Source organism: Pelodiscus sinensis, chromosome 7, assembly GCF_052426305.1.
Source record: "Pelodiscus sinensis isolate ZL-2025 chromosome 7, ASM5242630v1, whole genome shotgun sequence".
In the NCBI taxonomy this organism is placed as follows: domain Eukaryota; kingdom Metazoa; phylum Chordata; order Testudines; family Trionychidae; genus Pelodiscus; species Pelodiscus sinensis.
Window position 1 is genome coordinate 18681424 of NC_143058.1, and position 26102 is coordinate 18707525.

The following is a 26102-nucleotide window of genomic DNA, read 5'->3' on the forward strand; positions in this document are numbered from 1 at the left end:
AATGTATCTAATAATTTACCAAAGATTAGAAAATGGTGTGCTATGGTATAGATTGTGGTATTTACACCATTTCTGCCTTATTCGGCCAATGAGTGAGGAATTTGACAAGTAGGAATGTTTTCACTTCAACCAGAATTCCTTCAATCTGCTAGTCAGAGTTAGTCTGTTTTATGATATAACTCGAAAGGATTATGGGATATGACTGCAAAAAAATGTGGGATTAGGTTCATAATAAACAAACATGGCTGCTTTTAAGGATCTCAGGTGGAGAGATTTTGAGAATTCTTGACAGAGATATGCAATCTAACTATTCATTCAGAATCTTGACAAATGTGTGTCTGATTCCTTCTATTCTAGTATTTGTTTTGTTTCTTCTGAATCATACTTGTTTTGAGAGCGGCTACAATTCTATGCTGTATTTGTTTTTCAACATGAGGATGTACAGTATAGTTTTTTGTCCTGAATTCAGTTTACTTTTGTATGTTTTTTTCCTGTCCATGATTCCTAAAATCTAGTTTGCCATTTGTTATGGCTGTCCTGTTGTGTGTTACCTTTTGGTAACACAGGGGGTCTTCCAAACTTATGATTCTATTATTCTAAAGTAGTTGGAATTTGTCTATCCAGTTTTGTGGAATCCATGGATAACATATTATTGTATTGCATGTTCTAAACAGATATAACTTCTCAAACTCCAAAACTGAATACACAAATGTATCATTTCTAGGGCTACAGAAAAAATATTTCTGCATGTTTTATTTTTGTCACTGAAGCACAGAACTTAAGTATTGTTATAATTATTTGCATAGCGCAAAAAGGGATCTGATGACAAAGAGAAATTAGGACATGAACTGGGTGACCAAGTACGTTCCTCCAGCTCTTGTTTTTATGGCAGATATATGAAGTGAAAAATAAACAAGGAGTTCCTGACTCAAAAAGCTTAGCTTCAACCTATTAGACACTAGGGACCAGATTTTCAAAAGAGCAGTTGGCATGTCAGTACGTCAATGAATATGCTAATAGATGACAGTTTTAAACAATATCTTAAGAGTGGCATTAGGTACTGTGGCAACCCAGCACTTTATAAGTTACATAGGTAAACTAGAGAGAGAGAGAGAGAGAGAACAATTTTTAAAAAGGTTCCCAAGTCTAAACCCACTTTATTTTAATCCCTTAAAATGCGCCCTGGTTTTCCTGGTGCACAATAACTGGAAATAAGAAAAATGAGGCCTCTCTTTGCTCAGAACTAGGAAAAGCGTTTGGCAAGTGTAGAGGAGTCAGCCCCGGGCACCTGTCTTGTGGATAAGATTGAGAAAGTGTTTGGCAGCTAGGATGGGAGATGAGAGGCTGAATGCTGGCTTTGGGTCAGTAGGTAAGAAGACAGCATGAGGGGTGTCCGCTCCAGTTGCTTGATGGCGGATAGGTTGCAGCAACATTCAGAAGCTGAGAAGGGGTGAGATAAAGACAGTTGGTAGAGGATGGCAGAGAGTTATGCAGCTGCATGACATGTTGGGGAGATTGTGTTAGGATTTGGCAGCTATGAGAGGTTCAGTGGAGTGATTTTGGGATGGTTAACATGTTTGGAGTTGTTAGCACAAGGAAGGGTTCTTGCAGGTCAGTTGCTCTGCAGCTAGGGATACTAAACCAATGCATACACTAGCATGCAGTATCATAGGGCCCTAAGAGCTAAATGTGTTACTCTGCGTCTTTAAAATAATTCTCTCACTAAACTAACTCGTCCTTTTGAGAGATGACTAGAAGACAGACAATAACAGAGATCTAAATTAATAAAATAAGCCTGACCATCTGGCACCATGTCCCTTGGGACTTTCCCTCTGCCCCATCTTCTTTGTACCACTTGCCTTAGCATATGAACATCACAAAGGGGGAGCATATTTACCCAGACTCTCTGTTAATTTTCTCTCACTGTTATGTTAATTAAAGCGAAAGCAGTGAATTATAACAGATGATTAAAAGTTATTGAATGTTTCCATAGACTGGAGTTCTCTCATCATGGTAAATAGAAATTCTGTCATCCTCCCCCCTTGCTTCTGCATTGTTCCTATTATGTATGTATTATGTATGTATTAGAAAATGGTGTGCTATGCTATAGATTGTGGTATTTACACCATTTCTGCTTTATTCAGCCAATAAGTGAGGAATTTGACAAGAAGGACTGTTTTCACTTCAACCAGAATTCCTTCAATCTGCTAGTCAGAGTTAGCCTGTTTTATGATATAACTCGAAAGGATTATGGGATATGACTGCAAAAAAATGTGGGATTAGGTTCATAACAAACAAGCATGGCTGCTTTTAAGGATCTCAGGTGGAGAGATTTTGAGAATTCTTGACAGAGATATGCAATCTAACTATTCATTCAGAATCTTGACAAATGTGTGTCTGATTCCTTCTATTCTAGTATTTGTTTTGTTCCTCTCTCCTGTATTTATTGAGAGAACATTCATATGCTTTCATATATAAAATAGCAGGGCACACTTAGGCTATCTCTACTCTCGCGGCTTCTTGTGCGAGAAATATGCAAATGAGGTTGTGTGGAATATTGCCGAGCCTCATTTGCATACCTAATGAGCTGCCATTTTTGCAAAAGAGGCTCTTGTGCCAGAAGGAGTTGTCTACACTGCCCCTTCTTGCGTAAGAAAAACCCTCTTGTGCAATGCCACTACGCCGATTATTTTCAGGAGTAACGGCATTGCGCAAGAGGGTTTTTCTTGTGCAAGAAGGAGCAGTGTAGACAGCACCTTCTGGCGCAAGAGCATCTTTTGCAAATATGGCAGCTCATTAGGTATGCAAATGAGGCTTGGAGATATTCCATGCTGAGTCTCATTTGCATATTTCTTGCGCAAGAAGCTGCAAGTGTAGACATAGACCCCATCTGGCTCAGTGCTGGACAGCCTTTCTAGGCAAATCAGTGACCATCTGTTAGTTAAGTTTAGTCCCTGTAACATAAGCAAATTTGCATGTTGGGGGATTAGCAGTAGATTTACCCACATGAGAAGAGAATTGTCTGAATCCCTAAGATCTCACTTTATTGTTGTTTGTCACTAGAGGGATCACTTCCAAATGTTTTCAGTGGGTTCAACCAATATGTCACCACCAATGTTTACTTTGAAGTAGTCTTTAGATTAGTAGTTGGAAGAAACTCCAATACAATCTCCCAGCCCTGTTGCTAAATTTAAGATGTTGTTTGTTTTTAATATTTATCTTTTCTGTGTCTCTCTCATTTCAGGCTGCAGAATTTCTAACAATTGCTAGAAGCTCACGTCCACACAACTAGAGTGATGGAGTGGCTGCATTGCGGGGCACAGGCTTCTCTCCCCATTTTACTGCCAGTTTCTCCCACTTATTCCTATCTTTGATGTGTGACGAGGGGCTTCCAAGCTCACTTGCTGCTTATTATTGTCAGGCAAAGAGACCACTATTTGTATTTGGCTGGTATGTATAAGGGGGGACATAGTATTCCCATTGATTGGACAATGTACAGGCCACCTCCCTAAATAACATTACTGTCTGAATAGTGGAAGAACATCATCTTCCCTCTGGCCCCTCCAGCAGTTGAGTGTGTCACCATGTGGACACAGTGTCAAGAGCAGGATAATCTTCCCCAGCCTTTCTCCCTTCCCAGCCCCTCTAGGATGGGTCAGATCACACTGGGGCTTGGATTACCAACCAGTTCCTCCTGTAGTTGGGGTGCAAAACCCAGAATTGTCTTCACTGACCCTTCCTATGGGTACGTCTAGACTACATGCCTCTGGCGACAGAGGCAAGTAGATTAGGCTACCCGGCATAGGAAAATGAAGCAGCGATTTAAATAATCGCCGCTTCATTTAAATTTAAATGGCTGCCGCGCTGAGCCGATCAGCTGTTTGTTGGCTCAGCACGGTAGTCTGGACGCTCCGCAGTCGACATCAAAGGCATTTGTCAACCTCCCAGGTATGCCTCCTGGGATGGGGTTTACCTGTTTACCTGGGATGTGTTTGTAAGCAAATGTAGACACACAGAACAGTGAGGCTACTTCTTCTTTCCCCTTCCCCATGAGGTGTGCCTACTCCAGGTTGGGGGTCTCAGCCCTTTTCCATCTCCTCATGAGGAGGGAAAAAACATAATGATAAGATCAAGAAAAGCATCCTGGTGGTAGTAGACCAGGCATTAGGAGCACATCAGCTCTGCCAGCTAGTGGAATATGGATGCCTCTCTCGATCTTGCATTTTTTCCCCTTCTTCAGAGGAGGGGGAAAGGGATGAGACCCATCCTAGAATGGGCACTGGAGGTGCTACTAAACTGAATTTGTGGCATTTGTTCATTCAATATTCAGTTTGCCCATCTCCACTGCTTATAGACCTCCTGCTCCACCTGGATGACTCTTCTTCATCTGAGCGGACAGTGGATATGGCTCTTTTAGGGGTCTGTTAATACAAGACAGCAAGACTTTTAAAGATATAGTAAAATCCTTTATGTGTACATATTAATTTAGGCTTGAATGGTACATAAGCTCTCTAGCTCTTGAGGCCACTCAAAAGCCCAGCCCACCTCCCTACCTTCACCAGGTCCCTTATCTTGTGTTGGCTTTCTGGTCACTCCCAGGGTGGGTGGAGTGGAGCTTGGACTTCTGCGGGGGATGGGACTCAGAAAATGTGCCCAGAAATGGACTTCTGGGAGAATACATATTAGGTGGGATACCTAGGGAATTCCTAGGCAAATTCCCCCAGCTCTGGTTATGCAAAATCTAAGGCTCTTGAAGCCTAAAGCTAGGGTGATTGTCTGCTGATTGTCTGTTACAGAAAGCCAAAATAAAGGCTAACCTGTATAAAGAAACAGGGTATTCTGGTTCGGAGATGGATATGAACTTGTTACCATGGAGAAATCCCAGCTGTGGGTTTTGAAGGATTGTAAACTTCCAGAGCCCTAGGTCAGAGTTGGGGTGACCTCTGGTAAGCTTTTTAGTATGCATGTAGGGTCCTTTACTATATTAATGCTTTCCCCTTAAGAATAAAGATGCTTGTTCAGGAGTTGTACATTACCATATAACTGTGGACAATACACGAGTCATAGTTTTTTGAGAGAAAGCAAATAGCAGGCAGTGGCCTTTTTAGGATAATAGAATCATAGGTTTGGAAGAGATCTCAGGAGGTCTCTACTTAGTTTGCTGGGGGTGACAAGGTATAGATTTGGTAGCAGTGCAGCCTAAAAATCCCCAGTCAAGACAGAATGAGACACAACTTGCTGCCCAGGATAAGGTATGGTGGAGACCCAGAAGCCTACAGTAAGTGCCCTTTGTGGACGGTGGTGGCGGAGTACAAGTGCAGGGGCTCTGAAACTGACAAGGGCAACCAAAGCTATCCCCCTCCCATCTTCTCCTTCTGTCTCATCACATTCTAGTTTTCATTACTCCTAGCTCTACTCCCCTGTTATCTGCTGATCTGATGCCACTGCACAACGAATAATCACTCCATGTAAAGTACCAAGAAATAAAAACACTACTGCTGCCACTTCAAGGAGCTGTGGGTTTTTACAAATAGTCATCATTTTTCAATGCAAGCACAGAAAACTCAAAATCCCAATCAAATTTTCTCCTCATAAGTACTAGTTTCCACAAGTTCTCACTGTAATCAGTCACAAGGGAGCTGCTGAGAAACCAGAGGGTCTGTCTCACAAGCTTGCTTCAAAAGGGGAAGGGCTTTTAACTTATTTCATTATCAGAGAATAATCTGACAACCCAGTGTCTGATTCCTGGAGGTGACGTGCAGTCACATCACACACAAATAGAATAATCTATTAGCAGAAATATTATCTTTAGCAATATATATTCAAGTCTAGATATTAAGTGTTGTGCTGTGACATTTCTATAGAATCAGAATATTCACAAAAAATAATAAAAAATTTTCTCAATGCTGCTTTCAAGCGATGCTGTGGCCCAACCATAAATTTAGGCACTACAAAGTCAAGAAAAACTTTCATAAAGTGAATTTAGGATTCATGAAAAGGGCCTGCTTAAAATACCTAGAGAACAAAATCTTCAGGTCACGGGACATGGTGCTCTAAGCTTCCCATTCTGCCAGTATAACTTACCCTTTTTCTATATTTTTTACTTTAAATATATAGAAAATGCAATTTGAATTAATTTGTGTCTTTATATAAATAGATATTTCTCTAATGAATCAGCTAGTTGTCCCGCTAAAAGTAGATTCAGACCACCAATTCATTTTACACAAACCACTAAACAGATGCTAATTTTTGTTTGGTAACAGTTGATAACTTTTGTTTGCTATCAGCATGGGTCAGATTAGAGCTGAAGTATAAGTCTCTTTATATAAGTATAAATTAACATCTAGGAGAAACCTAAGCCAGTCATATTATTTGCATAATTACATGTTGTCAATAATGTCCTATGCGATTTATAGACATATAAGTCATGATCCAAACCCTAACACCTTAAAATCCACATAAAATTCTTCCAGAAAATTACTTGCACCACAAAAGGGGAAATTTAACTTGATAGGCAGATTTAACTCGATAGTCTATAATTTCTCCGTCAATCAAGAAATTCCTTCCCTAGTTTCTATCCAAAATCTGGGAGGGGGGAAATATCAGTGGTTTTCTCTCAATGTACATAGAGTTGTAGAAATCTATCTCAATAGACCCTTTCCTTCCTGGAAATCAGAATCCTTCTTCATCTTGTCTGAAGGTCTTTAAGACATCTCCATAGAGAAAACTCTCACGTAACCAACTGGCTAGCCCTTTCCCTTGATCAAGCTACAATATAGCTGGTTTAGCACCTGTAATCTGTTTTGGAGGGTACTGAGTCAAAGTAGTATCCACATGTTTTGGAGTTCACTCTGGTGATGGAGCAATACCCCCATGAGATCAACCCCTTCTCTGTTTCCAAACCTATTTGATTTAGTTTCCACATTGGTGACACAACAGAAGGAATTTGCCTCCAAGTTTGTTTGGTTGCACCTCTGCCAATAACCACCCTTCATGCCTTTGAAGAGCTTTAGTACATCAGTGTCTCACTGGTCAAGGTTAATCTGTTATCAGGTTATTGACACAGTTCATCTTTGGGTGTTCTCAAGGCGAAAGTTAATTTGAGAGAGAAGTACTAAATGCTCAGAAGGCCAAAAATCCTCCATGACTGAATGCCATTTTCCTGAAGAAAGATAGGGTACCAGCCATGAGGTTGCTCAGAGGGACACCAACTCACAGACTGCCTACAAAGATGGATTTGTCATATGTCAGATAAATGACTAAATAATTTGATGCACTTCCTCATAAGACTGCTTTAAAGACAAAAAAACCCAAACAAAAGTCTCCATCCCCCCAAAAAACCCCACTGTCAATTGACAGGAAATAAAAATTAAGAGGAAACTGATGTGAGTGTTCCACTGTGAGAATATTAGCAAGGATGCATAATTCCAGTTATCATATAAGAGTGGTCTGGACATGGTCAGCCAAATGAAATGTGTATGTCAGATGTATCTACAGGAGAGGACACATTACTTACCCTTTCCTGAAAGCTACTTTGAGATCTATGGATGAAAAACAATATATAAAGGACAGGTAAACCAGTCCTGAAAGAATAAACTCAAACCTTCTGCTTGGATGGGTTACTATAAAGACCTTCTTCCCACTTCAAATTTAAGCCACATGGAGACACCCTCTCTCTCAACCCTCCAATATCTATTGAAGCTCCTTTACCCATCTTCCCCTCCAACCAACTCCTCCCTCTTTCTCGCTTGGTGCTTCTCCGTATTTCTGGAAATATTGGAATACCACAAGAAAAAGCATGTATGTTTATCAGGGTGGAAACTTAACTCGCTGATTCCCTTTCTATTTAGGCACTTTTATGACCAGCATCACAGTAGCTACACAGCTACCAAACACGAACAGTGTTGTTACAACACCCTGATGAACCGGGGAAGTATAGTATCACGGGGCAGCTTTCTGAAGTTCACCAGTCACTATTTGAGAACTCGGCCCTGGAGACTGGTGTTAGTATTTTTGTTTTGTAACAATATTTGTTAGTTATCATGATGCAAAACATACTTTTCGCCTTTTGTCATTTTTGAATGATAATACTGTGCTTTTATCTAGCACAGCACATTTTCCAAGCACATGGTGAAACTTAGAACCAAATTCAGCCTGATGCATGCCATGCAACTCCCATTAGCTCACAAAACGGGGAGAAAATCCAAGCACACTTTCTGGTGCTCAGCAAATTAAGCACCCCTAGCAATAACACAAGACACATCTCCATTTTGATGCCATCTGTCACTCGCAGTTGTACAGTGGTACTCCATTCATTGTGCCTAGGCCCACCACATGCAACATTTCCATTGACTGGGATGGGAGGCTCAGCTGCAGGTTTCTGCAATTTATTTATATCACAGTAACTGGGGGAGAGCATTCATTATTGCTACTGACTACATAGACTCTCTAGCACAGGCCTTTCAAATAGCACTGCAGTGCAAGTGCTGATGTTTTCAATACTTGAGCCAAAGTCATTTCTGAATCTCTTTTAAACAAACCTCTGCTCTCCAGAATAGTAACAACGGATACATAATTAATTTGCTGCCTGACTTTCCCCAAAGTGCTGTGTCATTGTTCAATGCAGGTTTTTTTGTATTATATATAGAACAGCATACACACCCTAGCATCTGACACACACAATCATCCAGTTCACGGTCCCTGGGAAAAATAAAAGGAAGCATTTACCTGGGCTTTGGAATGTGAAAAAAAACTGCAAGAAGCCATGGCCTGTGTGGGGAAGCACTCCACTGCAAACCACTTCCTAGCGTTAGTTGTTTATCAGGTTTTGAAATCTCTAAATGTGCTAGGAGCCTCAAAATACATGTATAAAAATGGGGCCAGCTCATACACCACTGTAAATCAAGTGAAGTTGAGGATTTGGCCTAGAGATTCCATTCGGAAGGGCACATCAGGGAAGTTCTACAGGTGAGAGTCATAAGCACACAAAATAGAGAGGGGAACAGAGCAATGGGCTGAAGTGACAATACTAAGATCATGTGGATAGATAAGTCAAGGGCTCATCTCTGCCACGATGCCTACACAATGTGTATGTCTGACCATTACTATGTGCTCCACTCTTCAGTTCCCAGTAGAGATGTTAGAATGAATATCATTTGCTAACCGTATAGCGGTTGACATGTAGGGTGGCAGCCTGCTCCCTGGGAGCTGGTGCATCCCAGGAACCAGCTTTTAATCCAGCTCCCAGCGTGAGGAGGCAGTTGGCTTAAAAGCTATCTCCTGGTACATGCTGTCTCCCAGGGGCTGAATGAGGTGTGGGAGGTGGCTTGAGGAAGATGGTCCAAGCATAAAGCAGCATGCATGCAAGAAGAAGATATGGCAGAATGTCCACTGGGATCACACCTCATACAATTGTTATAATCTTTGTACCGAGTATGCCTGGCATGGGATCATTTGAAAACTCATAATTTGCTGGTCATTATTGTCCTATTAAAATATGTGGAGCAACATTGTATGTAAAGTTATAAGTACGACCCTAACAAATTCACAGCCACGAATGGACTGTGAAATCTGGTTTCCCCAAGTGAAATCTATTTTTCTTTTTTTGGTGTAGTTTTTACCCTCATCTATACTGATTTAATGAGGGAAACACTGGAATAAATTGCCTAGGGAGATTGTGGAACCTCCATCACTGGAGATATTTAAGAGCATATTAGACAGACATCTATCAGGGATGATCTAGATGGTGCGTGGTCCTGTCATGAGGGCAGGTGTAGCCAGACACAAACCCCATCTTGTTCTCCCCCCGCCCCCCCCCCCAGAGAGCAAGAGAAAGGCAGTCAGCCTTTGATGCCCTGGGAATGCAGGTGTGGTGCCTGTCTCTGACTCTACCATAAACAGAAACCAGACAGTAAATGGGCTAGCTGATGACTGGGAGGCCTCCCGTCGCCGTGATGGCTAGTATCAGTAATTGACACGCCTGCACTGTCTCGGGAGAGGAATCTTCGCCCATCACATACCAGAGGTGCCCATTGTCTGCATCTTCCCAGGTGTGAATTATGCTTTCCCCTTCGTGGGAAACTTGGCATTCAAAGCCATTTTTCCTAATTGGCCACTTGAGACCAGGAAGAAGCCCATGTGACCCAAGGGGTATAAAGAGGGTTGAGTTGCCCGCCCAATTTGAGCTCCAATCACCTACACCTGCTGGCAGGTATTGATTGTCTCCCGAGGTCCGTGGGACGCCCAACCTCGCCCTACTTCTTCCCGAGGGATTGAGAGAAAGACGCTGGCCACGCCAAGTCTGGAACGCAGGGGTGAGAATTGTACCTGCAATGTGTTTTCTTTATGTGTACACTCTAATTGTCTCTCTGTTGTAAGTTAGTTACTTTATTATAGTTTTCTTAAAGTCAAACTGCTTCATTTCTATTGTAAATCACCTTTGGTAAGGTGATTTAGCTATAAACTTTGGGAACAAGTGGGGTGCCCTCATTCACTTATAAAATATATATATATATATATATATACACTGAACCAAGTTTCTTTATTTCTTTTCTCTTTCTTTCTCCTATAAATAAGCCAGTGAGTGTCAAGCTTCTGACTTGAACCCGTGCTGCTGTACCCGAACCGAACACAAACAAAAGAACTTCAGCCGGTCATAAAGGGACAGTTATAGGAAGAGCTTGAGCGTTTGGATCTGTGTCACTCCCAGGTGACAGGGTTCACTGGGGCACTTCTCAGCCTTTTCTGGGCTGCCCGCTGCGAAGGAATTATGAATTCTAGCAGCTAAAATCTGAAGTGTAATAAGCTCTGCCTGTACACACTGGGGCGTCTGTTAGCCTGTTTGGCTACCCTCTGCGACGGGACCTCGGTCCTAGCAGTAAAGTCACGGACGTTAAACTATTTTTTTTTTGGGACGCCCTCCAGCCTCCTAGGCTGCCCGCTGCAACGAGACTTTGTGTCTCAGCAGTTGAAGACTTGGGTGTAACACACACGCACACACTGCCCTGACCGTCGGCTGACAGCAGGGGACTGGACTTTATGACTGCTCAAGGTCCCTTCCAGTTCTAGTATTCTGTGATTCTCAAACTGGGAGTCCTGATCCAAAAGGGACTTACAAGGGGGTTGTGGTAGTGCCACCATTATTTCTGTATTGCCTTCAGAGCTGAGGGGGGCCAGAGAGCAGTGGCTGGGCACCAAGTTTTCAAGGAGCAGTGCAGAAGTAAGAGTGGCAATACCATCCCTTCCCAGCCTTCCATGTTGCTGCTGACAGCAGCTCTCCAGCGTTCAGAACCAGGATCCCCGCTATCAGCTGCTGCTTTCCAGCTGCCCAGCTCTGAAGCCAGAAGTAAGGGAGCAGCACTGCAACCCCCATAGAATAACCTTGTCCACCCCCCCCCCCATACATACCTCCCCCCACCCCAGCTCCTTTTTTGGATCAGGAGTCAGCATCATGAAATTTCAGATTTAAATAGCTGAAATAGAGAAATATATTATTTTAAAAATCCAGTGACTGTGAAATTGATCAAAATGGACCATGAATTTGGAAGCACCCCAATTATAAAACATTTATTTGTGGTTGTGATAACACATGTTCCATCCTCCACAGCACTACTCAAACAGAAGTCAGCAAACATGTTTATCCTAAAACAAGAACGTATCCTGCTTAATTTGCATTTAAGCAGTAAACACACTCATCATCAAGCAGGAAGCAAAACAAGGAAAGCAAAAGAGATGAGAAAAAATTCATCTCCCACATAGCCTGCCTCTTGGTGCCCAGCTGGAAACGTTTTTCAAAAAGAAAGTCTGATACTATAAAAAGGAGTGAGAAACACTCCCAAGGTACCTCCTTTCTCCCTATCTCTCTCCATCACATTTACTGACCCTGGGAAGCCTTTGTTGGATGCTTGGAGATGGAGTCCTGACCTATAGGGTTTGGTCAGTAAGACTGTTGAAAATATGTGGTGAGAAACTTTGCTTGAGTCTGATATAGTTTATCAGACTCAAACTGTGTGTCAGGACTCCAAAGTGGGTCTTGATCCCAGTTTATGGGGTCTCCAGTGCTAGCATTACACTTTCTGGAATCTGGGGCCAATGCCTGAGCCCTACCGAGAAAGCAACGCAAAGGGGTTCAGCCCTGGATGGCAAGGCTCAGGTTACAGGCATTTGTACCTGGGGCTGACATCTGTGGGCTTCAGCTTTGGTCCCCCTACCTGGGGTAGCAGAGCTTGGGCAAGCTCATGCTTTGGTTTCCTCTGGAGTCATGAAATGTAGTCATTCTTGTTAGAAGGGGGTCACAGTGCAATTAACTTTGAGATCCCTGAGTTAGTTTTTAGTAAACATCTTATCTTTATTTTTTGTGTAGCCATGTCTGACTTTTGTGCCTTGTACTCACATAAAGTCTATCTTGGCAGTTAATGAACTTGCTTTACTCTCTTATCTAGTCCAGTGCATTTATCTACCCCAGATACTGTTCTTTCCAGCAGAGACTATAATAATTTCCTTCTTGAATATCACTAATATTGAAGCTTCAGGGGGTAGCCGAGTTAGTCTGTACAGGAAAAAACAACAAATAGTCTGGTAGCACTTTATAGACTAACAAACAAAACATATAGATAGTATCATGAGTTTTCGTGGGCATGGCCCACTTCTTCAGATGACCGGACTTTTGGTTAATATTGAAATTACTTTTGCTGGAAGATGAATACAAAATGCCTAGCTGCCAGCCTAGATGAATACCCTGACAAGGGAATACCAGCTAAATGAGTTTCCTGCCACCTGATCTATGAAAACTTTATATTAGAAAAACAGACATTAGTTGAAGGTTTTATACACCCCTGAGAAATTGCGATACTGCAGATATGTATTTCCTTTGAGCAATTTTATATTCTCCCATTAAAGATACTATGAAGGCACTTAACATAGACATCAGTGAATCCCAGTACAGCTTATTTTCTACTTCGCCATGGCGCAAACAGAAAGAGATTCTCAAGATGCCTGAGGCAAAGTGCAAATCTGTGGTTGTCTAATTAGTGTTAGGAGCTCTGTCCACACTGCAGGGCGTGTTTTAAATTTTGCTTGACAGAAACTGAAAATAGGTGAGTCGCTTCCTGGAGAAGATTGAGGGAAAGCCAAAATGATTCAGAATAGTTTGCTGGATCAACATGTTGTGTCATTTGGGCTGCACTGTACAGATGGCCACGCACTACCTTCTACATGGCTTGGCTGTTGGGTCATGGAGACACAGAATTCCTCCTAACAGTTTCAGTGGGATTGTGGCAGTGTAAATCTGGTGCATGATAGCGAACAATCCAGCCCAGTGCCTGCCTCTTAAAATGTCTGTCTGATCTGAAAGCGAAGGTTCAGGTCTGTGAACTGTGGAGTTCCTCTTTTCACTCTGAATGGAAATTGTGGGCATTCAACCTCAGTCAGGAAGCACCCAGCATTTTACAAATTGCTTAGTCAGGATAGTCACATTAGCCTATAAATCTAGCATTCTCCTCGGACTCATTTAAAATTGGTTGGAATTAGCAGAGACACCTCAACTCTATGGCAGAAATCTATCATGTAACATGGCTAAACACAAGATTGCATTTCCATCTATCCAAAGCAAAATGCCAGGCACAAAATATTTCTGCATGTAGCTATGACAAAGAACTGAGGGATGATTTCTTAGGCATCGATACTGTGAAGTCTATTTATTTTTCTTTTTACTTAAAACACACTATTAATGTTTCCCTCTCTGAAATCTATTTCAAGAACAGGTCAGTCCTTCAATGAAGGAGCTTACACATTCATTCTAAGGAAATGCCTTTTATTTACTGACATATTAAAAACTGATGAATGAAATGACCCATCTTATACCTGATAGGAAATGCAATATGATTAGTGTAATTATTCCAGAATAATTCAAAGACGGCTGATTATAAGACAGCTTATAATTACAAATTGATACATAACTTTTGATACATTTCTCATTTAAGACTTGTTCATATCTTCAATTTTGTTCTAAAATATGCAAATTAGAGTTGAGCTCCCAGAAATTATATTTGCCCCACCACTGTGTATATATAATCCTGACAAAGTCCTTGTAATTAATTGTGTATACCACAGCTGAAAAATGAAGCTTTGTGCTTCTGGCAATGCTTCAATCTATCATTTTGTTCCACACAAACAGACATGTAAATTGTGCCCAAATGAAGAGTACGGCTGCACATCCTGAACCTTCCCTGTCATAAAGCAGACAGACAATGCTAGTTTTGTGCTCAACATTTGAACATGAAGAGCTACATTTTCCAGAGGTAGATTTTAACCACATGATTCCCCTTGAAATCAGAGTCATGCTGCTAAAATTTCATCCACCGCTTTGAAAAGTTACCCTAGAACAGCTGGGCTGCGTCTAGACTGGCGTGATAGTGCGGAAATACTTTCAACGGAAAAGTTTTTCTGTTAAAAGTATTTCCGCAAAAGCGCGTCTAGATTGGCACGGATACTTTTGCACAAATCATCTCTGGCCAGTCTAGACGCGATTTTGCACAAGAAAGCCCCGACTGCCATTTTAGCCATCTGGGCTTTTTTGCGCAAAACAGTTCTTCCCTGTTTACACTGGCCCTCTTGCGCAAGCATTCTTGCGCAAGAGGGCTTTTTCCCAAGAGAGAGCGTGAAAGTATTTGTGCAAGAAGCACTGATTTTGTACATTACAAAGTCAGTGTTCTTGCACAAATTCAAGCGGCCAGTGTAGACAGCTGGCAAGTTTTTGCGCAAAAGCAGATGCTTTTGAGCAAAATCTTGCCAGTCTAGACGCACCCCTGGTGATCAGTGTGCTCAGCCTGAGACAGAGAAGAGATTTAAACCTGGCATTACCACATTTTAAGTGAGTACCCTAAAGAGGCTATTCCAGAGTAGGTGTGTCTCTGATTTTTTTTTTCTTCATTATACTGTATATTGCACAAAAGGTCTTGTTTTCACTCCAATGCAGAACAAAAATAAATTTCAAAACCTTGCATCCCCATGTGTTGGAAGATTCATCTCTTTTGGACACAAACATTTTACCATCCCACGTTCAAGATTCTTTATTTCTGATGTAAAGAAGTTTCAAAAGCAAAAGCAATGAGACACCAAATTTGTTTGAAGGAACTTCGAGAGTAAAATGAGTGACATGCCTTGAATCAAGGTCTACTTGTGAGAGATGACCTAATCTAAAATCACTACTTCTAGTCAGTTTGATTTCTGTGCCCCTTCAATCTCTGGACTCTTATCAAACTGTTTTTATACAGTGTACATCTGCCCACAGAGAAATATACTAAACATTCAAAATTCATTCACCATAGACCACTATAGAGCCATGAAATGTTTATTCTGACTCTTACAGAAACCTCTCTGCTGCTACATATATCCAGAAACATATATTTAATGTGGATATGCTTGCTAATTAAAGAAAATATAATATTTAGCCTACTTGCTCTTCTCTTGATGGGCATGTAACTCCGAATAAAGTATTGAATGTAGACTTCTAATTTAGAGGGTTTTTCCCAAGCTCAAAAAAGTTTCCATAGAGTAAAACCACATATAGACCATGTGTGTTTTTAAAAGCGTGGAGAATAGTTTGAGATTGCACTTTGTTGTTTCCAGGCCTGCCTCCACCTCCTAGTTGAAAGCAGGATTACGGGGTGATGATCTAATGATAGGGTGAGGGGGAAAACAGAGTTGACAAAGAAACACTCCAGGGGCAAATTTTCAGAGTATCTGTATGTACATCCACGGTGCATGAGTGCAGGATTGGAAGCACAGAAGTCAGGTGTGTTCAGAGAACTTTGTGTGCGCCCAATTCTGACTGAGCATGTGCACTGTGTCATGGCCATGTTCAATGATAAGAGTTTGGGGCAGCAAAAAGTAGTAAGGTTCTTCTGATGATTAAAACGGTGCCCTATGGCTCTCCCATTGAGCAGCCAGTTTGGAGAGACAGGGCTATGGGGCACTGACTCTTGAGTTCTGCCAGAAGAGAGGACACACTGTGCTGAGAGGGGCTATTGGCAAGGTTGCTCTGATAGGCTGGGCAGGCTTCTGTAGCTGCACTGAAAGCAAGGAGCAAGAGTAAAGTTTTGTGATACCCCAAGGCAGGACAGCTAGAAGAGCCAGCTCATTCTCCCAGCAGAAGCTAACTCATGCTCCCCTCACCTGTTTATCTCCTGTCACCTGCATGTGTCTCTGGATATGGAGGCAGGAGCTGGAAAACAAGAAATACAATCTCCGAATATTTTTCCATATTAAAAACAAAGCACTGAAGTCAGTGGGGTCTTGAGCTGTGCAAATGGTCTTGTCGTTACAAAATGTACCTGCGCAAGAGAAACCTCACCTCTACACCATCATGAGGGCTCAAATCTACCCACATTACACCAACTCCTAGACCCCTCAATAGGAGCTTTAGGTGATTCAGGTGAGCAGGATTTGGCCTGTAATGCTAATGTGGGTCATACTTACACCTCACAGTGTGTGGTAAAAATGTCACTTTAAAGGCAGGGATGGGTAATAAGACAGAGGCAGTTCACCAAGGTTTGCCCCTGGTGGGCCACCACCACTGTATTTACCTGTGTCTCCATAGGCACTGGTGTTTGCAACTCCCATTCGCAATGGATCACCATTCCCTGGCAATGGGAGCTGTGGGAAGCAACATAGACCGGGACATCGCTTCCTACAGCTCCCTTTGGCCGAGAATGGTGATCAGCAGCCCATGGAACTGCAAGCGCCTATCCCTGTGGAGATGCAGGTAAATATAGCAGTGGCAACCCACCAGGGACTAACCCCAGGGAATTGTATCTGGCCTGCAGGCCAGTTATTGCCCACAGCTGCTTTAAGATCATGATGTGTACATGGCTCCTCCTCCTGCTGGAGCTCCACTAAATATAATAGGGCATTGCAGGCCTGCAGTGGAGAAGAGCAGTGTAGAGAAAAGAATAGTCTTACCACTTCTGGGAGTAACTTCATAGCAAGGTCATGGATGGCTTTGATCACTATACACACAGCTGAAAGAAGAAATATCACACCCAAGATGACACAGGCTCTGAAAAGAAAGAAAAGTTGAGAGCTTATGATTCCTTCATGATGAGACCTTTAGACCTTCTGATTCACAACATAATGGACAACTTTAATGATCATTTTTATGGAGGAGCTAAAGAACAGGAGATTGGGATAAAGGCTGGAACCAGAAGATAGCCCCAATTCTTTTTCACTGCAATGCTGGACAATCATTAGAAAAGATTTGGGAGGAATAGCTCTGTCTCTGTTTGCACAGGCCTTTTCCATCAAATTCCCTTTCTTCACTAGCGGGTGATGGGAAGATACCTGAAGGAGCTAGATGGTAATATCAGAGAAATCTGACACCTGAGCTGCAGCTGTCTCTTCCCCAACTTGAAGGAAGAGAAGATTATGAATCCCCACTAGCAACCAGAAGAACTACATTTCAGGTTTTAATATCATCCTCCAGGATAGCCATGGATCTAATGATGCCTAGAGACCCAAACAGGAATCACAACCCTATTGTGGTAGGCAATGCACAGAACTAAGGTACGAACAGTCCCTAACCCAAAAAGCATGCAAACTTGTGGTATACCAAAATGAAACAGGTGAAGAAGGCAAACAGAAGGCAGGTAGGGGGATGAAGAGTGAATGAGGCAACACTGAAAGCAAGTTTTGAACTAGAAGTAGGGTCAGTTCAGACTTACAATGCATACAATGACCACTCCACATTTCAAAGCTACAGCAGATATAAAACTCCTATGACTCTCTGTCTGCAGCTAGTAGCATGTGATGCTTCCAGTGGATGACAGTGGTGCACTCAAATACTAGTCTATCCACTACAGTATTAATTTATCCATAGCAATACTCAGTTTGATTCTCTTGGCAAATCCACTTTATTAAAAGTAGTCCGTAGTCAGTACGTAGGAAGTATATAAAAACCCCCACAGCAAGCATAAAACAGTCTAATATTTAAAACACTAAATATTTGTAGAATTCAGCTTGCTACATGGATATTTTTCTTGCAACTTTGCTAAAAGAAAGTAGCAGTTTTCTTTGTCTGGCATTCAGTGTCTTGGCACCTCTCTGTTAGAACAATCTGAGGATGCTATAATTAGAACAGCACTGTGCTACTATTTTTAACGATTTAGACGTCAGCCCATCTGGCAGTTTGGCAGAACTTGTTACATTCTCCTCAAGCTCAGTTTAGGGACTGCAATGTGACTGCGTTGCTCTCCTAAGGTCAAGGAGTGCAGGTACAACAAACATTGATGCAGATGCAGCATTCTAGCACTTTGTTCACCAAAATAAGCAGAGGGCCTGATCCTGAAGTTCACTGCGGCCCCTCCCGACCACCTCTGGACACTGAAACTTTGAGCAAAGGGTGCAACATGGATCTGCTTTATGCAAGGATGAGCCTGCATTAGTCTAGTGACAATAAAGAAGCTTGTGTGCCTTCTTGCTGACTGGGTTCGAGGGACCTGTTTACTGGAAAGGAGGACACAGCTTTGCTACACTAGTCCTGGAGGAAGTGTTTGGCTTTTTGAAGTGTTTGCAGCCTGGAGTAAATTAAGCAGGCCCTCTTGGGTTCTAACACAGGGCATAGCAGATGGTGTGCAACTGGGTGCTTTAACCTAACTGCACACAGGGGGAAATATAACTTAAATCTATTAATGGTAAGCAGGGCTGCCAAGCTCCTGGGCGAGATGGGGAACTGGCTCCAGGCCCATGGAAGGGGCAGGCCTGAGGACCAGCCTCCATCAGCCAGCCATTCAGTGCTGACTGCCCCTCACCACTTGGGTCTCTGGCAGCAATTTAAAGGGCCAGCAGCAGCCGGGAGCCCCAGGCCCTTTTCAATCGCTGGGCCCTTGGGTAGCTACTCCTTTTGACCCACCATCCACTGTCAGCACTACAGGTAAGGCCCTTTAAGCACTGTCATGGCAGTGCTTTAACATCAGCTATTACTGGTATGTCCAGGTGTCTAGTTTGTATATTTTGGGAGTACTGGAGATTTGCCAATAACCTCTAGATGGAGAAATAAGAAAGTGGGATGAATTCTATGCAGGTCTGCAGCACTGGGCTATTAGCCTGCATAGTTTCACATTGACAAGTCTGCTTTCCAGGAGAGATGCAATAAAGCAAAACAGATTATTTCCAAGGGAGAGTGAAGACTTGCAAAGGAGAAAACGAGGGACAAGAAGACATCTTAATGCATATTTTCTAAAAGCTCCTGGTTCACCAGTTGATTAAATCTCCAATATGGAGAATTTCACTTCATCAGAATGAATCAGTGAATGAGAACATATTCAGAGCCCTGCACACTCAGTATGAGGGGGAAAGCTTTTTTGATTTTCAATTCATATTCATGTATTATTTTAGTGTGATGATTCCCATTTCATGGATGGAGAAGCTGAGATCTGGGGCCAAATTCTACTCATGTATGTGTAAAGAAACAGTGCCATTTACTAAGAGCAGATTTGGCCATGATTTAATGCCTTGACTAAGGCCATCCACTGCATCAGTGGCAGAACCAGGACAGGACATCTACATTTCATGCAGGATCATGCTGGTGCCTTTTATTTAAAACAAAAGTTAAGGGGAAACTTTTATTGTCATTCCCCACTGGCTAAACCCCCGCCAATATAAATGTACATGCTGGAGTCAATTTGCCACAGCTAGTGCAAGGAGCTGTAAATTACACTTCTCTGAATGTGTAGGCACTGCTCCACCCCAGGGGGATTCTTCCTCAGGAAAGGGGAGATATTGTTTGTACTATGCCTTCCCTTAGTAGTTCCGGGGCACTGAATCAGTGCATACTGTGGCCATGTTAGCTGCCTATTTTTCTTGGTCAGTGCTGCCCAGTTTGTGACTATTCTGACTCAAGTGCTCTGGTGCCTACTCAGGAAACACAACTCCCTGTCGTCTACCACTGGATATACTAGCAGAAGCAAACAAAATGTAATTTATCCTTGAGCTGTTTGTCTTGCTCCTTGGAAATCATGTAACTGCTAGTAAATGGTGTGTGACTTGGGGATCTTAACCACACTGTTTTGCACATTTGGCAACAGATTTGAATTGGTTCTTACTGTGTCAAAAAAGGTCCCTTTGCTCCTGCTTGAATTGAGACAGTTAAGAAAAGGAATTCAAGGGAGAAATAAAAAACAGGACTATGTAGCACTTTAAAGACTAACAAGATGGTTTATTAGGCGATGAGCTTTCGTGGGCCAGACCCACTTCCTCAGATCAAAGAGTGGAAGAAAATAGTCACAACCATATATACCAAAGTGATAGAAATGTAGCCGTGTTAGTTTTAAAATTGTATCCTTTGGTATATATGGTTGTGACAATTTTCTTCCACTATTTGATCTGAGGAAGTGGGTCTGGCCCACAAAAGCTCATCACCTAATAAACCATCTTGTTAGTCTTTAAAGTGCTATATAGTCCTGTTTTTTGTTCCATATATACCAAAGGATACAACTTAAAAAATGAACACATATGAAAAGGACAATCCAAATTTCAGAACAGAAGAAGGATGGGGGGGGGGGTAAATGTCTGTGAGCTAATGATATTAGAGGTGATAATTGGGGAAGCTATCTTTGTAATGGGTAAGATAATTAGAGTCTTTATTCAAACATAGGCGTAAAGTGTCAAATTTAAGCATGAATGACAGTTCAGAGGATTCTCTTTCAAGTGTAGTCTTAAAAGGCCTTTGAAGCAGGATGCAGGTAATCAAGTCGTTGAGACAATGTCCTTTCTGGTTGAAATGGCAAGAAACTGTTTTTTCTTTGTGATCCTGTCTAATATCTGTTTTGTACACATTGATCCTTTGGCAAAGTGTCTGAGACATTTGTCCAATGGGTCAAAATGGGTCAGAGGTTAACAATGATCATTAAAATGCTAATAATAGGTAGAAAAGTAATTATAATTGTTGGCTGGAGTCAGCATTCACTCATCTTGTTTTGCAAAGCATATCTTTTATATACTGGCTATGAGACTTTGTAGCCCTGAAAAATTTATGAGCATCTTTGTGTATAGTGCACCTTAATGGCTGAAGTACACCTCTCCCTTTTTCCCCAAGTACATTAATTTATATGCAACACAGCTAGAACAAAGTACTATATATCATCCTCTTTGAACTACCAATTTGCCAGGAATCATAACCTTGTCTAGACTAGAACTCATACATATTCCACCTAAAGAAAAGAATGTGCAAAATGAAGAAGCCTTGAAAAATTAACACAAATTTTAACGTAATACAAAATAATAGTGTAATTTTATTCACTTGTTTACTTGCTTTATATTTATTTTCAAATAATCAGAATTATAAAAATTATTGTGCAAGTGTGTTAATTCCCACCCGTGTACAATTACTTGAGTTTGCAACTAAATTAAAAGTTTCCAGTTACAAGCACAGTTTGTTAATATTAAGGTGCTATGTAAATGCAATATCATTGGTTCTCTATTTTGAGTCTGATGAGCCAGTTCACATTGCTAAATGACTGCAAGTCTGCCCAGATGGGAAGTTGTGCACAGAATTACATATCAAAGGTAGGGTTGCCAGCTGTCCGGTTCTGAACCGGACAGTCTGATATTTGAGGTTTCTGTCCAGGGAAAAAAATTAAGAAAATACCGGACATATAAAATGTCTGGTATTTTCTAATTAGGTAAGTTTTAGGTTCTGGTATTTTCTAATTAGGTAATTAGGTAAAACACACCGCATGAGCATGTCTACCAGCCAGGCAGTATGCAACTACGCGGGAAGAGGGAATCCCCAGGGCTGGACTTGCTCATGCTTCACCGGAACTGTGTGTGGGACGGGCAACACCCCGGGATCTACGTGCGCCTGGGTCAGTCCCACTCCCCACCGGCCGATTCTGTCCCCCTGCTTCTCCCTCCCGGCCAGCCCCGCTTCCCGCCGGCTGGTGCCCCCCACCCGATCTCCCCCCGCCAACCCTGCTTCCCACCAGCCAGTTCTCCCCCCTTCCCTCATCCTCCCAGCCAGCTCCGCTCCCCTTCCAGCAGGTGCCTCCCCAATCTGAGATCAAGTGTGTCCAGTATTTTTTTTGAAGCCACCTGGTAACCCTAATCAAAGGGCATGTCTATGTGATATTCTCCTTTTGGTGGTGTGAGAGGACATAGCTAGCTGCACCAGCACGGTTATAACTAGCAGTATAGGCAGCATTGTACTGTTTAGGTGAGTAAAATCCTGAACCATCTGATGTATGAACCCTACAGAGTTCTTTACTCACGTAAGTAATGCCTCCCCCAACTACACTGATATTTTAGCAGTGTAGTGGTACACTGCCTTACCGCTGCTGAAGTGTTCCCGTACCACAAGGAACAACTCCAGCACCTGGGAAAGACTCCTTCACCAGGGAAACAGCAGGGAAGGATAGGCAGCAAAACTTTTTCCACTGCAGGGAGTTGCTGGAGCCTTTCCCCACCACAGTGAAAGACTCCGGAAGAGGGGAAGGGCTCCAGCAGCGAGCACTAGGGAAAGGTACACACCACCCCATGGACAAAGTCTGCGTTTCACTGTGGCATGTAATTACCCATACCCTACCCACGGCCGCAAAGGCAATGCCGCGCAGATATGCCAAATGTACAAAGGAGGCTACCTGCAATTTTGAAGCTTGAAAAACCTTCAGTGGGAGTCTTTCTACTGATTGGGCCTGCACAGCAAAGTAGCAGTACTCTTCTCTTTATGTACGCTCTCACAGAAAGGAGTATACAGCATAGTGATCTTGCCCAATTAATCCCCCTCATAGCTGCTCTGCATATTCCCACTCCAAACAATTTTTAAGAGTGGGCAGTAGTTTTAAAGAATTATTGGGCACTTCAGAGAATTACCTCATTTAGAATGCTGGGTGGTTGTGTGGGTGTTTTTTTTTTTTTTTTAAGCTTCAACTATTTGAAAGGCAGAAAACTCAGAATTAAAGTTCAAATTAAAAAAAAATGTAGGAACGTCATAGCATTTAAGACCACCACCAGTCGGTGTGGCTGTTGTAATTTTATCTGTATTCAACTGATTTTTGAGTTGTGTACATGCCATCTCCCCTTCTTCACAGAACTGGTCTTAGGGGCAGGCAAGCCAGCGGTCGCCTGGGGCTGCAATTTTCAAGGGGCTGCCGAAATGTAACACAATGAATTGTATATATAATGGGAAAAATTCCATGAGCTTTGGTCAGATATTTTTCATGTTTTCTCGGCAGCAAAACTGCCCCACCTGCTCTGCCCTGCACTGAGGCTGTTTCTCACTCTCTGGTGCAGGGAACCCGCCTCTGGCTCCCTGCATCTGCGGCTCTCTCCCCACCAAACACTCCTGAGAGAGTCTCATGTCTCCAGACTGCTCCCCCTAGTGTCTGTATTTCCCAGCCGGGCCCAGGGCGTGAGGCAGCAGGTGCGGCTGGAAGGTAGGAACCCTATTAACTGCATAAAAATCACGATGGCAATTTTTCGTCACCCTTCTTCGAAGAGCAAATCAATCAACCACGCTAGATAAGTTCTCATTCTTCAGAAGCGGTATCAGCAGCGCACTTCATCCGACAGTTGGAAAGGTGTAGGTGAGTGTATCTAACTCTTTCAAATGAAAATGAGATGCAATGCCGTAGCAAAGAATTTTGACACGCAGGGCGAGACCAAACCTTAACTGCCTTTAATAATTAATATATCTATAAAAATAATTTGAAAATGTTTCTTTAAAATATTCCTTTACCATATATGCAAACTTAAGGATCAAGGAATATTTTTCAAATATTCGGGCTAACACGGCATATAAGGGCTGCAAAAAGAAATTTGCCTGGGGCCGCCAATTGGTTAGGACCGGCCCTGCTTCTTCATGTGTATTGAGCTAAATGCTTAGCCATGCTCTATAATATATAGGAACCACTTTACTTGCAACTGCTCAGTGTGGTCACCTCTGGGGCGGGGACACAGCATACAGGGCACACCACTTGATGGAAGGCAGCAAACAAGTATGCCATATCCAGCTGAATTGCTGGGAGAGTTGAAGAACGGAGTTTAATGAATTAGCCAGGCTAAAATTCTGCCCTGTTGCTGGGATTAATGCTGCTACCCTTCTAGCTGACATAAATGCTACTACTGCTCTCAAGAGTGTCATGGCATTTTTAAGGACCTTCATTTTCTGTCTCTTCTGTAATAAACATAGTGCCCAGCTAACACATTCAGGCATTAGTTCTGGGCAGCAGACACTCAGAGGAAAGAGTTCCGTTTGCTGAACTGCTAACTTTACTTCCTGCAGCACATAATTTTCCTTAGAAGTCTTCCATCAAAATATTAACTAGACATGCATCAGCTTAGCTTGAGGGCTGACAAAAGGATTTTTAAAACACTGACTTTTTTAAAAGTAGCAGAAAACATTTTTCTAACATTCTTCCACTTGTCTGCTATTCAAGCCAACAGCTCTGTGGTCGGAAATGACTTGAGTGTAACAATGACAGAGGCATATTATGTTATTTAAATACATGAGATATGAATAGCGATTGAAAAGCATCCTCTTTCTTGTAAACAAAAAAAAGGGGGGGGAGAGAAGGCGTTACCATATATTTACAAGGGAGATTCATGGAAGTCCAAGGAAACCATATGGTCATTTGAATCAATAAGATGCATTTTATAAATTGTTTAATTATTTAGATTAAAAACCAATGAAGTATGGCTGTTCCTTTTAAACAAATACATAAAGGAAATTCCCGCAAGGCAAATTAAATTTAAACATACATTCAAAGGTCAAAAAAAATCCTAACAGGATGACTATTGTAAACTGTATCCATTAAAATAAGGCACAATGTACATGTATGTGCACGTTATACCATGAAATATGTACCTGACCAACAAATGTGCAGTTATACTTACAATTCCCAGTTTAGGAACTGATTCTGCACATTTTTTCTTGAGCAGAATTCCTATTGATGGCAACAGAGGACTAATCCTTTCATGGGTGTTGTACAGACAACTGCATTTTAAGAGGTCTGGTCTGATCATTGGAACCTAGAAATCCTACTTAGCTGGATTAAGTCTGGACATTTAAAAGGTAAGGTAGGGAAATCTATTCTGAATGTGTTGCAATTGTCTACAAGCAAGAGGTGATGTTCAATACCATACGTAGGAGTTAGAAGTCCAGGATATATGGAATATAGATTAAGGATGAAATATCATCCTTACCTCCTGATTTGGAGGGAGGGTTAATTGGAAACTATTTAAATACACCAAAAGTCTTACTGTTTCATTTAGTCTGGAAAAGTTATAATATTGCTCTTTACTAACTGGATAAGGTTTGTTCAGAGAAGCTGAAGTGCTAAATATTTATTTTTCCCCTTCTTCCTAGGTCCCTTGGGAAAAAAAATCTAAATGCACCATATTAAATGTCGGAAAAATACAAACAAAAGTGCATTTCTTGTAAAGTATGAGGGTAAATCATATTTCTTATTTGGTACGTTAAAAATTTAAATCCTTAATTTCCTTTTATCCAGAAATAAAGATGCTATCACACTGACACAACCTAAGTAGAAAGAATGTGCTGTGTTTATTCTGCAGCCTCTTGTGTGAACGTTAATATATGACATCTCACTGAACAGTCAACAAATCATTATGAGCGCAGGATAATTTATCACTGCAGCTGTGTCAGGCAATGGCAAGATCTAATGAAAAAGTGATGAAGCTGAATTATCCTCCTGTGTCTCTGTGGCCTATAGAATGTATTACTCCAAAAGGCTTACATACGTTCTAAAGTGGGGCACAGAGTGTGAGGACACAAAGAGAACCATAGATGAAACACTTGAAAAGAAAATGCACATTTATTCAGAGTTCGCCAAGATGGTTTGCTGAACAGACAGACAAATTTGTTAGATTCCTTTAGGAAACAAAATGGTGTACAAAACAATATCACTCAGAAAGGATGAGACAAGAAGTACACTCTGAAATTCCAATTTATGGTCAGCTTTCCTGCTAATTAAAGTTCTAGAGATGTTGAAATTGTTTTTCCTCTTTCAATGGCATCTGACATAAAACTATGCCTATTAGTTATCCGTAGATCTCAAATATAACAAGAGTGAAAACACCAAGACTTCCTTGGT

The 26102-nt window shown here is 41.9% G+C and overlaps 1 protein-coding gene across 1 annotated transcript in view; it reads right to left on the reverse strand.

Annotated features, from left to right (window-relative positions):
- Positions 1–26102, reverse strand: part of TMEM163 (transmembrane protein 163) — a 176232-nt gene that overhangs the window by 39739 nt on the left and 110391 nt on the right. The window contains exon 5 of the mRNA XM_075933280.2: positions 16960–17056. Coding sequence (XP_075789395.1) covers positions 16960–17056 — 97 coding nt within the window. The remainder of the gene's footprint in view (positions 1–16959; positions 17057–26102) is intronic.